This window comes from Leptonychotes weddellii, chromosome 16 (genome assembly GCF_054177405.1).
Source record: "Leptonychotes weddellii isolate Sample4059 chromosome 16, ASM5417740v2, whole genome shotgun sequence".
NCBI lineage: Eukaryota > Metazoa > Chordata > Mammalia > Carnivora > Phocidae > Leptonychotes > Leptonychotes weddellii.
The window spans coordinates 48,391,687-48,404,978 of NC_138384.1; the positions used below are offsets into that span (position 1 = coordinate 48,391,687).

The 13,292-nt window shown below is 42.5% G+C and overlaps 1 protein-coding gene across 5 annotated transcripts; it reads right to left on the minus strand.

The window, feature by feature from the left end:
• Positions 1-733: 733 nt before the first annotated feature.
• On the minus strand, positions 734-10,304 carry LOC115943984 (leukocyte immunoglobulin-like receptor subfamily B member 2). Of its 5 annotated transcripts, XM_031038107.2 has the most exons (9): positions 10,152-10,303; positions 9,901-9,936; positions 4,459-4,743; positions 3,752-4,039; positions 1,732-1,851; positions 1,604-1,646; positions 1,484-1,521; positions 1,211-1,263; positions 734-1,122 (listed from the first exon to the last, which is right to left on the minus strand). In XM_031038107.2, the coding sequence occupies exons 1-9, from the start codon at positions 10,183-10,185 to the stop codon at positions 976-978; spliced, it is 1,044 nt and encodes a 347-aa protein (XP_030893967.1). In that variant the 5' UTR covers positions 10,186-10,303; the 3' UTR covers positions 734-975. The 5 variants fall into 5 exon arrangements, with proteins under 5 accessions (XP_030893967.1, XP_081663429.1, XP_030893969.1 ...); XM_081807303.1 differs by lacking the exon at positions 3,752-4,039 and having other exon boundaries at positions 10,152-10,304; XM_031038109.2 differs by lacking the exon at positions 4,459-4,743 and having other exon boundaries at positions 10,152-10,302.
• Positions 10,305-13,292: the final 2,988 nt, after the last annotated feature.

The window sequence follows — 13,292 nt, forward strand, 5'->3', positions numbered from 1 at the left end:
ATGTCCTCCATGCTATTCCTTATGTTCCATAAATAAGTGAAACCATATGATAATTGACTTTCTCTGCTTGACTTATTTCACTTAGCATAATCTTCTCCAGTCCCATCCATGTTGATGTAAAAGTTGGGTATTCATACTTTCTGGTGGCTGAAAAGTTACTGTTAATACCCACTTCAGGGTCTCTCCTCTCAATCACATCTTTTTTTAAATTATGTTTTATTTTAATTGCATAATTAAAATAATAATAATTGAAAGGAGAAATTCATCAAAACCAAAGGGGGAAGCATCAATCCCCCTCCAAACACCCTCTGCACCATTCCCCTCCCCTGGAGAAATCCCTCCTGTTGTCAGATTGTTTTGTTTTGCAATGTGATTCCCTCACAAAGAAGTTTCCTTATTCACTTTCAGTACTTTGAAGGCTTTGGCTCTCAGCATCACCTAGAACAGTGGACCAAAATGCCATTAAGAACTTCCTCCTTGCCCAAATTGACTCTTACTTCTTGGCTTCCCCTTGTATTTGGTACCAGTGAGTGCTCCTTAAATGTGCCTAGGCATTTTGTCTGCTCAGTGACCCAAAGCATCCTTATACCTGCTCCTGTATGTCACCCCCCTTTGCTTTCTAAGGGCCAAATCACATGGCTTGCCTTGCTCAGTAGACCATGAGTCCTTGAGACTAGAAGCTGTATCTTACTAATATGTATATCCCCAGCACAAATCCAAGGAAAGAATCAACTTCTGTAAACATTTGTTGAATAGCCAAGTGAATGGGTACAAGGAACCAAGAATTTGTTGAGAGATATTTGATGGGTCCTGGAATTTCTTGACAGTTGACAAGTTGACTCTAATCTTGAGTCTTTGGTGAGCTCCAAGGTGATAGCTTGTGTTGAGGAACAGGAGTAGCACACCTCGTGGAGCTGCATCTTCCTTAAGCGCACTTGAACACTGGAGTCTACACAGCCAGTCCTGGCTCTGCACTCAGGATAAAGTGAGGGTGGCATACACACAGCGCTGGTCAGAGGAGTCCTTATGAGTGTGGGAGAACTGTGTATCCACACTCCCCCTAAGGGTCTCCTGGTGTAGCTGAGCATAGGTCACTTCCTGAGGGTCTTCCTCTATAGGGGCCTGTCAGCATGGAGATACAAAGTGAAAAGAGAGCATCTATGGAAGGTTACTAGGGCAGGAAAGAGGATGTAGGTAAGGAGAGACTCACCTGTATGTCCACCTGTCTGTCCTTCTCAGGCTGGATGTCCTCCAAGACATCACCTGAAAGAAAAATGTGGGGTTAAGCCTCCAGAGACAGCCTGAAAATTATCCAGTCATAATCAGTATTTCAGGGATGGCTAACTGAAATAGGGAAGGGCAATGACACCACATCCAGTAGGGTAGAGCCCCCACCTTCTGTGCTTCTTCCAGGATGCCTTCTATCTTCCCCAAACACATCCTTTCCCCACCCTAGCTGCCCCTCCTTCTCACTCCCCCTTACATTGATTTTCTTCCTGGAAGTCCATGACTGAGTTGGTGCTAAGAGAAAGGAGATGGAAGCATTAAGTCAGGTCTGAGAAATAAGACAGGGTTTCTACGAGGGGAGTCCAAATTTTCCTACCTCTTACACTTCACCTGGTTCTTGGTCTCACCATCAATGTTCCCTGTGGAGAGTCAGCAATCAGAGGGTTGTTGGTAAGGGACCCACTAAAGCCCTCCCAGGTTAACCCTCCCACCTTCAGGACATACCGTGTTTGACCTGATGCCAACATCGAAAAATGAGGAAGAGGAGGGAGAGGAGAAGTAAGACAACAATGGCCAAGATCCCAATCACAATGGGAAGGTATCCATTTTTAGGAGCAGATGGATCTAGAAATTAGTCAACAGTAAAGATCTGTTATTGAGCTCTTGTTGGATTAATTTATCCATTCAATAAATATTTATTGGGTGCCTTCCCTACATGAGGCAAGTTATTGGCTGTTTGGGAAACTGTAGTAAACATACCCAACAACAGAATCTATGCCTGGGAACCAATACATAGAACTATTGTTACACATAGAGACAAATTCTAAGATAAAACCATTTACACTGCATTATAAGAAAAGATTTCTTTGGAGGATGAGCCCTGAAAGATAAGAAACACCCAGATCTCTGAAGTGTGCAGAGAACTGTCCAGGCAGAGGAACAACATAACCAAACTCAGAGGTGAGAAAGAGCCATGTGTGACCCACACATAGAAAAGACAAATGGTGCATGATGGGAGGAGTGGCTCCTGATAGAGGTGTAAATGTCAGGAGAGGTCAGCAAAAGCCCAAAACTATAAAGAAGAGTCTGGATTTAAGTCTAAATGCAATAATGAACCACAAAGGGACTGACAAAAATATTGGATTTTCTTTTTATATATATATAATTTTCAATGATTCATGACTTAAGAGACCAAGTGGAAAGAGAAGGCATCAGGGAACATGCTGCAGGGTGTGTTTGTGTCCTAACAATGTGGTGGTGGTGGAAGAAGAAAATGGACTTGAGTTTTTGAGGATAGAAATGATGAGATTTGAGATTTGGTGATGGAGTATGTGGGCATTGGGAGCAGAAGAGGAGTATCAAATACGATTTTCAGTGACCTGATCATTGGAGAGAATGGATAGCACCTATGGAGATGGGAAGATCAGTATAAGGAGGAGGTTTTGAGATTTGTTAAGATCCCTGCTGAGATGCTTATTAGGTGTCTGAGTAGATGTCCAATAATCCATGGATATGAAACCCACGGGAGCATTTTTGACTGGAGTGATAAGTTGGCAGCCATCAGCAGATACTGAACAACTAAAGCAGTTTATCTTTATTCCACCCAGCGCCTCTGCCTGCAGGCTGGTCATGCACAAACTTCCCCAGTCGCCATTACCCCTTCTCTACTCTAGCCCTGCCATTTTCTCCTCAGGTCCCTGCCTCCTATGTCCATCTTTCGATCCCTAAGCTATGCACACTCCCATAATTAACCTGTAGTTCCCAGAATGCACATGGCAGGCTCGTGTCATACCTGTGCCTACATCCCCTCTGCTCCCCTGCTTGGACATGGTCCCCTCCCTTGAAACTCTGGAAAATTCCAGCCAACCAGGAAAGTTACAGCTTACAGAACTCCCCCATCCACCAAGATGGCTGAGCTGCCCCTGCCTGCATAATCCTGTACGATCTTGACCATAGATCCATCTTGGACATTCTGTAAATCTTCTGCATTCCCCCATTGTCTTGGTGGCTAATGAGAGACACCACTGTGGCCTCAGAATCACCCACAAAAGTTTGTGGCTGAAAATAGTCTTGAATGAAGAAACTAGTATGGCCCCTCCTTTCACTTTTTCTGTCACTATCAGCTGCTGATGACACTCACTCACCCACCCATCTGCAGAAGGCACCACCTGAGGAGAGGACTAGGGAGGGTATAAAGGATGATGACATGCCCATACATTGCATGGCGCACCCACCTCTCACTCTGCTTCTCAAGAATCACCACCAGCTCACAGAGCACTTTTGTGTAGGTGGCTCAAGACATTTCTTCCCAAGGAAAGTTTGCTTATGTCTATGCCAAATTGTCCTAATAAATATATTAAGCTTCAGGGTCTATAAATTGAATGGAGTGATCTTAGCAGGGGTCCTCTTATACACTGCACAGCCTACATATCCAGACAACGTGGGACAGATTCCCCACCTCTGACATCATGCAGGACATCCTTGAGCAGAGAATAGAAAGCTAACCGTCAGCCTCTTTCCTCACCTGTGACCAAAAGCTTAACAGGGTTGCTAGGCAGTGACCATCTGTGGGGGAAGCTTTTAGAAGAACCGTAGCATCTATAGGTACCCCCATGGGCAAGAGTCACAGGGGAGATAAGGAAGGTCTTATGGTCCTGACGTAAAAAATCCTGGGGAGAGGCATTTCTTCCATCTTTAAACAGATTAAAGACGTGGTAGTATTGAGATGCTTGACAAAGGAGGGTCACATTCCCTCCTAAGGTCACATTGGGGCCTGGAAGAGCAGTCAGGGAGGGTGTGTCCTTGTATACACCTAGAAGGGAAGAGAGCCTCTTATCATTATCAGGGAACCACACACAAGATCACCATTCTCCTGTTTGGACCTAAAAAGAAAGAAGGAAGAGAAGATAGGTTGAAATTCAACCATTGCCACTGTACAGTGATCACAAGAACAAGACAAACACTTCTCAATTTTCCCACAACCCAGGACCAGAGAGTGGCCATATGCATGGAATGGGAGCTGAGTGTCTGTCCCCATGAGGTGCGATCCCTTTGGGACTCCAGCAGCCACCCTGAAGGGATATGGGACCAGAGTCAGAATGCAGAGAGTAAGACCCTGATAGATAAGGTGGGAGGGCAGGGGGCAGGGGTCTATGATAGGGGCACAGCTGGCCCAAAGTAGGGGACAGAAGAGATGCAGGCTGGGAGTGTGCCCTTGGGAGAGTCCCTTACCTGTTACCACCAGATCCAGTGGGTCACTGCGTCCTGACCAGACTCCTTCCTTCCAGTACCCACAGTAGTAAATCCCTGCATTAATGTATGTCACAGCCTGGATGAAAAACATGGGAAGTCCCTGGACTCCCTGTGAGATACTGTCGTACCATGTGATAACAAGTCCTTCTCTAAGTAGCCACCATCTGAGCATTCCAGGAGGCCCCTTGCAGTAGATGGTCACAGAACTGTCCTGGGGAATCACAGCCCCTGGCAATGCCCAGATGGAAGGCTGGGGTAATAATCCTGGAAGACAAACAAGACATGAAGCTCAAACATCCTGATGTCAGGAAACCCCTTTTCCTCATCCCCAGGAGGTGGGAGACAACTTCTACCACCTCCACTTTGACCTCAGTCTGTACTTTCTAATTGAGTAAGCTCTTCTTTCTGGCTTATCTCCTTTTTTTAAATTTAAATTCAGTTTAGTTAACATATACTGTATTATTAGTTTCAGGGGTAGAATTTAGTGATTTATCAGTTGCATATAACACCCAATGCTCATTACATCAAGTGCCCTCCTTAATGCCCATCACCCAATTACCGTATCCACCTACCCATCTCTCCTCCATCAACCTTCAGTTTGTTCCCTATAGTTAAGAGTCTCTTATGGTTTGTCTCCCTCTTTGATTTCATCTTATTTTATTTTTCCTTCCCTCTCCCTATGATCCTCTGTTATTAAATTCCACGTATGAGTGAAATCATATGATATTGTCTTTCTCTGACTGACTTATTTCACTTAGCATAATACCCCCTAATTCCATCCACGTCATTACAAATGGCAAGATTTCATTCTTTTGATGGCTGAGTAATAGTCCATTGTATATATATACACCAATCTTCTTTATCTATTCGTCTGTTGATGGACATCTGGGCTCTTTCCATAGTTTGGCTATTGTGGACATTGCTGCTATAAACATTGCGGTGCAGGTGCCCTTTTGGATCAATACATTTATATCCTTTCAGTAAATACCTAGTAGTGCAATTGCTGGGTTGTAGGGTGTTCTATTTTTAACTTTTGGAGGAACCTCCATACTGTTTCCCAGAGTGGCTGCACCAGTTTGCATTCTCACCAAAAGTATAATGGGGTTCCCCTTTCTCCACATCCTCACCAACATCTGTTGTTTCCTGAGTTGTTAATTTCCTGAGTTTCCTGAGTTGTTTCCTGACTGGTGTGAGGTGACATCTTGTTGTGGTTTTGATTTGTATTTCCCTGATGCTGAGTGGTGTTGAGCATTTTTTCCTGTGTCTGTTGGCCATTTGTATGTCTTCTTTGGAGAAATATCTGTTCATGTATTCTGCCCATTTCTTGGCTGGATTTTTCAGTTTCGGGGTGTTGAGTTTGATAAGTTCTTTATAGGTTTTGGATACTAACCCTTTATCTGATAAGTCATTTGCAAATATCTTCTCCTTCCTATAGGTTGCCTTTTAGTTTTGTTGACTGTTTCCTTTGCTGTGCAAAAGCTTTTTATCCTGATGAAGTCCCAATAGTTTATTTTTGCTTTTGTTTCCCTTGTCTTTGAAGATGTGTCTAGCAAGAAGTTGCTGCAGCTGAGGTCAAAGAGGTTGCTGCTTGCATTCTCCTCTAAGATTTTGATGGATTCCTGTCTCACATTTAGGTCTTTTATCCATTTTGGGTCTATCTTTGCATATAAAAGTGTAAGAGAGTGGTCCAGTTTCATTCTTCTGCATGTGGCTGTCCAATTTTCCCAACACCATTTGTTGAAGAGACTTTTTTCCATTGGACATTCTTTCCTGCTTTGTTGAAGATGAGTTGACCATAGAGTTGAGGGTCCATTTCTGGGCTCTCTATCCTGTTCCATTGATCTATGTGCCTGTTTTTGTGCCAGTACCATACTGTCTTGATGATTACAGCTTTGTAATACAGCTTGAAGTCCGGAATTATGATGCCTCCAGCTTTGGTTTTCTTTTTCAACATTCTTTTGGCTATTTGGGGTCTTTTCTGGTTCCATACAAATTTTAGGATTATATGTTCCAGCTCTGTGAAAAATGCTGATGGCATTTTGATAAGGATTACATTGATTGGGCACCTGGGTGGCTCAGTTGGTTGAGCGACTGCCTTCGGCTCAGGTCATGATCCTGGAGTCCCGGGATTGAGTCCCACATCGGGCTCCCTGCTCAGCAGAGAGTCTGCTTCTCCCCCTGACCCTCCCCCCTCTCATGCTCTCTCTCTCTATCTCATTCTCTCTCTCAAATAAATAAATAAAATCTTTAAAAATAAAAAAAATTAAAAAAAAAGGATTACATTGATTGTGTAGATTGCTTTGGGTAGCATAGACATCTTAACAATGTTTATTCTTCCAATCCATGAGCATGGACCATTTTTCCATTCTCAATGGGGAAAAACAGAGCTTTTCCCCTAAACATGACAGGGATGTCCACTCTCACCACTGTTGTTCAACATAGTATTGGAAGTCGTAGCCTCAGCAATCATAAAATAGAAAGAAATAAAAAGCATCCAAATTGGCAGAGAAGTCAAACTTTCACTCCTTGCAGATGACGTGATACTCTATGTAGAAAACCCAAAAGACTCCACTAAAGAATTGTTGGAACTGATTCATGGATTCAACAAAGTGGCAGGATATAAAGTTAATGCACAGAAGTCAGTTTCATTTCTATACACTAACAATGAGGCAGAAGAAAGAGAAATCAAGGAATCAATCCCATTTGCAATTGCACCAAAATCCATAAGATACCCAGGAATAAACCTAACTAAAGAGGTAAAGGATCTCTGAAAGGTACGCTGAAAACTACAGAACACGGAACATGGAAGAAACTGAGGAAGACACAAAGAAATGGAAAAACATTCCAGCTTATCTCAACTCAGGCAAAAGACCTGGAGGGCACAGCATCCCATGAAGTGAACCGAAATCGGAGGGGGAGACGAACCGTGAGAGACTATGGACTCCAAGAAACAAACTGAAGGTTTTGGGGGGGTGGGGGATGGGTTAGCCCAGTGATGGGTATTAAGGAGGGCACGTATTGCATGGAACACTGGGTGTTATATGCAAACAATCATGGAACACTACATCAAAAACTAATGATGTATGGTGACTAACATAACATAACAAAACAAAACAAAATAAAATAAAAATACGAAACTACCCCCTCCAGCAATAAAGACCCCATGTGACTGACCCCAAGACAATGATCAACCTGACCTTTACTGCTGCGTGTCCCCACCGACCTTTGTCCCACATTTTCCTTACATACACCTGGAAGTATTCTCAGTGCTCTGCAGACAGTCTTTGAGACATTAGTCCACTGTCTTCATGGTGTCAGCCTCCCTGAAGTAAATCCCTTTCTTGTTTTACCACCACTTGTGTCTCTGCCTTTGGATTTTGTCAGCAGGGAGTGGCTGAACCTGGTCTATTAGAGACCCCTGGAGCCAATATTTGAAATCACCTTGCCTGCTAAATAATGACCTTTGTTTGGCTCCCAAGACCCCACACTCTTAATTTCTGTCCCACACACACTGGCTCAGTCTGGTTTGTAATTCCCCATCATCTCCGAGCCACTAAACTTTGGGATGCCTCTGGGCGGGGTCCTTCAACCTATTTCTCCTTTCTGTATGTACTTACTCCTGGGTTGTCCCCACACAGCTGTCATCTATCTATACATAAGTATCTGTATATCCATAAATACTCGTGTATATACTCATATGTATAACACACACACAATATAATCACTTAAGAACTCTAGCCCAGTTTATCCAACTGTGAACTTCTCATGTACACTGGGAATTTCCAACTAATTGTGTCCAAATTAGAGCTCCTGATATATTCCAAAAGACCTAATCCAACTTAGTCTTCCCTGTTGATTTAAGAATAACTAACATTCCTTGGCATTATTACTGATTGGCTTCTCTCCACCGCTGGTGTCCTATTTGGAAATGAACCATAGAGTTCTATGTTCTTACCACCTGCATTGCTGCTACCACCCCAGGCTAAGAAACCATTACCTCTCACTGGATCCAAATTGCACTGTGATCTTAGTTTGTCCCCTTCTTCCACAAAACTCCCCAACTGTTCCCATGCCCCCCATTCAAACACTGAAGACTGTGATCCTGTTTAATAAGTCATGTTAACTCACTTCTCCACTTTCAGGCCCCAGTAGCCCCATCCTGTTCTGAGTAACATCTTTCCCTACTCTACCAAACTCTTGGATGCCTGAGCTGTTAAGCTTTGGACCTCATCCCCCATGATATTCTCACCCATTGCCAGTCCTCCAGACACACTGACCTGCGTCTAGATGACCAGCCCAGTGGGCTCCACATCAATATTTATTCCCTGCATGGAAGGATGTGCCCCCCCAAAAGCTCCTGCCTCCCTCCCCCCTCCAGACTTCACTGCAGTGTCCACATGGGAATGTCTTCCTCCACTTCACCTCTCCCCAGACACATGCTCTCTGGGCCTTCTTCATACTTCATGTTTCTCTTTAGCATTAAACACCTTCTAACATATTCTACAGTTTGGTTACCTATCTTGTTAACATTATTGTCCTTCAATTAGAGGGCAAAGACATCTCTGGGTATTCAAAACCCTTTTCCCATTCTCAGTACAATGCTGAGGTCACAACAAGGGCTCCATATATCTGGAATATGGAGGAATTAACTTACCTCTTGGAAGAGTTCTAAGATTAAAGAGAGAGAATATATGAAAAAGCTGAGAATAGTGCAAGGCAGGGGGAAAACCTCAATAAATGTTATGTAGCCATTGTTAACATTACACAATGATACCTAATCTGAGGAAAGTGCTGTTTTCTGAACTTGACATGCATTGTGTCTTAACTGATGCCACACTCTGTGATTATTCCATTTTCCAAAGGAGGAACTCAGGACTCAAACACAGGAAATTGCTTGCAGAAAGTCACAAAACCACCAAGTGTTGGGGTCTTTGCTTTGCTTCAGGTCTGTCTCCTGAGCAAGGGCACCATCCTTGTAAGCTGACCCCTCCTTAGGGACGGGACCTGGGAGCAACCAAGGTGATGGCAGATGGAAAAGTACACACAACACACCTAGTAAGAGATGGTCTCACATCTGCCAGGGATGTGGGGCCTGTGCAAACTCCCCAGTTCTCTGCATCTGCAATGTAAGTGCCAACCTCAACTGTGTTTCCTCTCAGCATTATTAAAGGACCTGGAGGTCCCCTTCTTGACTCATCTGTGCTGATAGGGAAGAGTCAGGCATCAGGAAGCTTTCTGGAGAAGGGAAAAGACTTTCCACCAAAAATGGGCACAATGATGAAGAGTATAAAAATTTGACATAAATAAAATGAAGAGAGTTAATGAGGGGATGACACAGGTTGAAGGCTGGGACTCATCCAAAGCTACTCAAGCTCAGCCCACGTCAGAACTGCTTAGGAGGGAAAGGAAGGAAAGACTCACCATGTTGCGCCCAAATCCTTTGTTCCAGACAAAACACTGAAATTGAGATAGACACGGTAAGAGATGTCTACCCTACAAACCAGTGATCCCCAAACACCTGATACTGGGCAACAGACCTAGGTCAAATAGGAGAACAGTGACCCAATGGGTGATCTCTCTATAACTAACTGGCCCCAGGGCTTCCCAGAGGAAGAGTCCCATGGAAGGAACCCAGCTAAGGAAGCTCAGTATCTGCATTCTCCCACACTCACCAAGTCCCAGCAGAAAAATGAGTCCTGGAGACATGGCAGTGCTCAGCCCACACCTCCCTCATACAGCATGCCAACTGGGCCAACAGTGTTCCCAGGAGGACACACCCATGGAGGGAGCAGCCTGGAGCTTTGAGCCTTCACACAGGGTGACGTACACCTGCTAAACCAGAAAGGGAACTGCTCCTTTTGCAAGACCTGGCCCTACCTCTCAACCCTGCACCAGAAAACTGGGACTGCGCATGAGTTGCTCTGTGGGTTTCCTGCTGTAATCTTACAGCCACAAGATGTGGGAGATGTGTGTAATGCTACCAGCAGTGACCTGTATTTCTGCTATAAGATAATAAACAAGGTTTAACAAAAAAGGAGGTGAGATGCAGTGAAAGAAGACTGAATCTAATATGTGGAAATCAGTGAAACTGTTATGAATGGAGTTGCAGACCTAACCCAAACTTGAGAATTTGGTGGAGGGTAATGTACAGCCAGGGACTATGCCTGGAAGACTAGTTCCTTTGTAGGATGTGGATTCTCTGTAGTAATCATGTATATGAAAAATCATGGAGTCAACTAATTCATGGAGAAAATTTTCCCTGAATTACTGCATCCCAAGCATTACATCCCAACCAAAAATCTCTGACTGGGGCAGTCATCCCAATTCACTTGAAATGACTATTTTAATTTGCTTGGAATGGTCAATGAGCTTCTTCTAATCTGAAAAATATGTAAATTCTTAGATATCTGATATCTTATACAGCCTTTTTTTATAAAAGGGAAAATATATGTCTTTACTTCTCTTAAAATGTTTTTGGTAGTAAAATAATCTTACATAATAATCAACAGTTTAGGGGCACCTGGGTGGCTCAGTTGGTTAAACGACTGCCTTCGGCTCAGATCATGATCCTGGAGTCCCGGGATCGAGTCCCGCATCGGGCTCCCCGCTCAGCGGGGAGCCTGCTTCTCCCTCTGACCCTACCCCCTCTCATGCTCTCTGTCTCTCATTCTCTCTCTCTCAAATAAATAAATAAAATCTTTTTTAAAAAAATAATCAACAGTTTATTTTTATATTTGTAATTCAAAATGTGTGAATGATTAATTTTATAGATTTTTTTAAAGTTTAAAGTGTGAGATATACTTTCTACATTGAATCACTGGTATTTTTCATATGAAGTAAGAATCCCTGTTTTTTCCCCTGTCATTCATTTCATTTGCTGAAGTTGTTCACCTGCTTGGGAAGATTTTTACTCTGAATGGCAGGTGTCCAAGGCACAGCAAGTCTCTAAGATCTATTTTGATCATTTTAGAAGAGGACTATATTTTACCTAATATCTTATGCAAAAATGAATTCCAAATGGATCAAAGACCTACATGTAAGAACTAAAATTATAAAACCCTTAGAAGAAAACATAGGACAAAAGCCTCACAACAATTTATTTGGCAATTATTTCTTAGATATGACACCAAAGGTAGAGGTAACTAAAAGGCAGAGGACTTCATTTATATTAAATACTTTTGTGCATCAAAGGACACTAGCAATCAAGTGAAAAGTCACCCCAAAAGATGGGAGAGCGTATTTCTGATATACCTGTCTTATATATATATATATATATATATATATGGCATTAATGCTTATAAGGCATATATATATATATAAATATATATCTGATAAGGCATTAATATCCACAATATATAGATAACTCCAAAAACTCAACAACAAAAGAACAAACAACCCAATTCCAAGATGGGCAAGGGACTCAAATAAATGCTTCCCCAAAGAAGATATACAAATGACTAATAAATGCATGAAAAGATGCCCAACATCACCAATCATTAGGAAATGCAAAGAAAACCCACAATAAGATGCCACCCCATATCTATTAGAATATCTACTATCAAAAAAGATAAACAAAAACAAGTGTTGGTGAGCATGTGGAGAAATTGGCACTGTTACTGGGAACGTAAAATGGTACAGTCCTTGTGAAAAACAGTATGGCAGTTCCTAAACATTTTTCAATTTATCCTATGATAAAGCAATTCCACTTCAGGGCATACACTAAAAAGAATTGAACAAGGGTCTCAGAGAGGTATTTGTACACCCATATTACAGCACCCTTATTCACATAGCTAAAACATGGAGGTAACCTGTGTCCATCAACAGATGAATGGATAAACAAAATGTAGAATATACATACAATGGAATATTACTCAGCCTTCAAAAGGAAGGAAATATTTGCTACAACATGGATGAATCTTGACGACATTATGCTAAATGAAATAAACCAATTACAAAAAGACAAATACTGTATGAGTCCACTTACATGAGGTACCTCGAGTAATCAAAATTATGGAGTCAGAAAGTCGAATGGTGATTGCCAAGGGCTGGAGAGAGGAGGGAATGAGAAGGTATTGTTTTATGGGTATAGAGTTTTGGTTTTGCAAGATGAAAATTGTTCTGGAGATGGATGGTGGTGATGGTTGCACAGTGTGAATGTACTTAATACCACTGAACTTTACACTTAAAAATGGTTAAGATAGTGACTTTTATGTGTCTCTTAGCCATTTGTATGTCTTCTTTGGAGAAGTGTCTGTTCATGTCTTCTGCCCATTTTTTGACTTGCTTATTTGTTTTTTGGGTGTTTCTCAGAGTCCATAGTCTCTCATGGTTCATCTCCCCCTCCGATTCCACCGCCTTCATTTTTCCCTTCCTTCTCCGAATGTCCTCCATGCTATTCCTTATGTTCCACAAATAAGTGAAACCATATGATAATTGTCTTTCTCTGCTTGACTTATTTCACTTAACATAATCTCCTCCAGTCCCATCCATGTTGATGTAAAAGTTGGGTATTCATCCTTTCTGATGGCTGAGTAATATTCCATTGTATATATGGACCACATCTTCTTTATCATTCATCTGTTGAAGGGCATCTCGGCTCTTCCCACAGTTTGGCTATTGCTGACATTGCTGCTATGAACATTGGGGTGCATATGACCCTTCTTTTCACTACATCTGTGTCTTTGGGGTAAATACCCAGGAGTGCAATTGCTGGCTCATAGGGTAGCTCTATTTTTAATTTTCTGAGGCACCTCCACACTGTTTTCCAAAGTGGCTGTACCAACTTGCATTCCCACCAACAGTGTAAGAGGGTT

Excerpts from the sequence above, each read along its gene's own strand:
- LOC115943984 (XM_031038107.2), bottom strand. The coding sequence starts at position 10,185 with ATGTCTCCAGGACTCATTTTTCTGCTGGGACTTG. Across the intron at positions 4,040-4,458 it reads ACTGGATCTGGTGGTAACAG|GTGTATACAAGGACACACCC; the intron begins GTAAGGGACTCT and ends CTTCCCTTCTAG. Across the intron at positions 1,852-3,751 it reads TGTTAAGCTTTTGGTCACAG|ATCCATCTGCTCCTAAAAAT; the intron begins GTGAGGAAAGAG and ends ACTAATTTCTAG.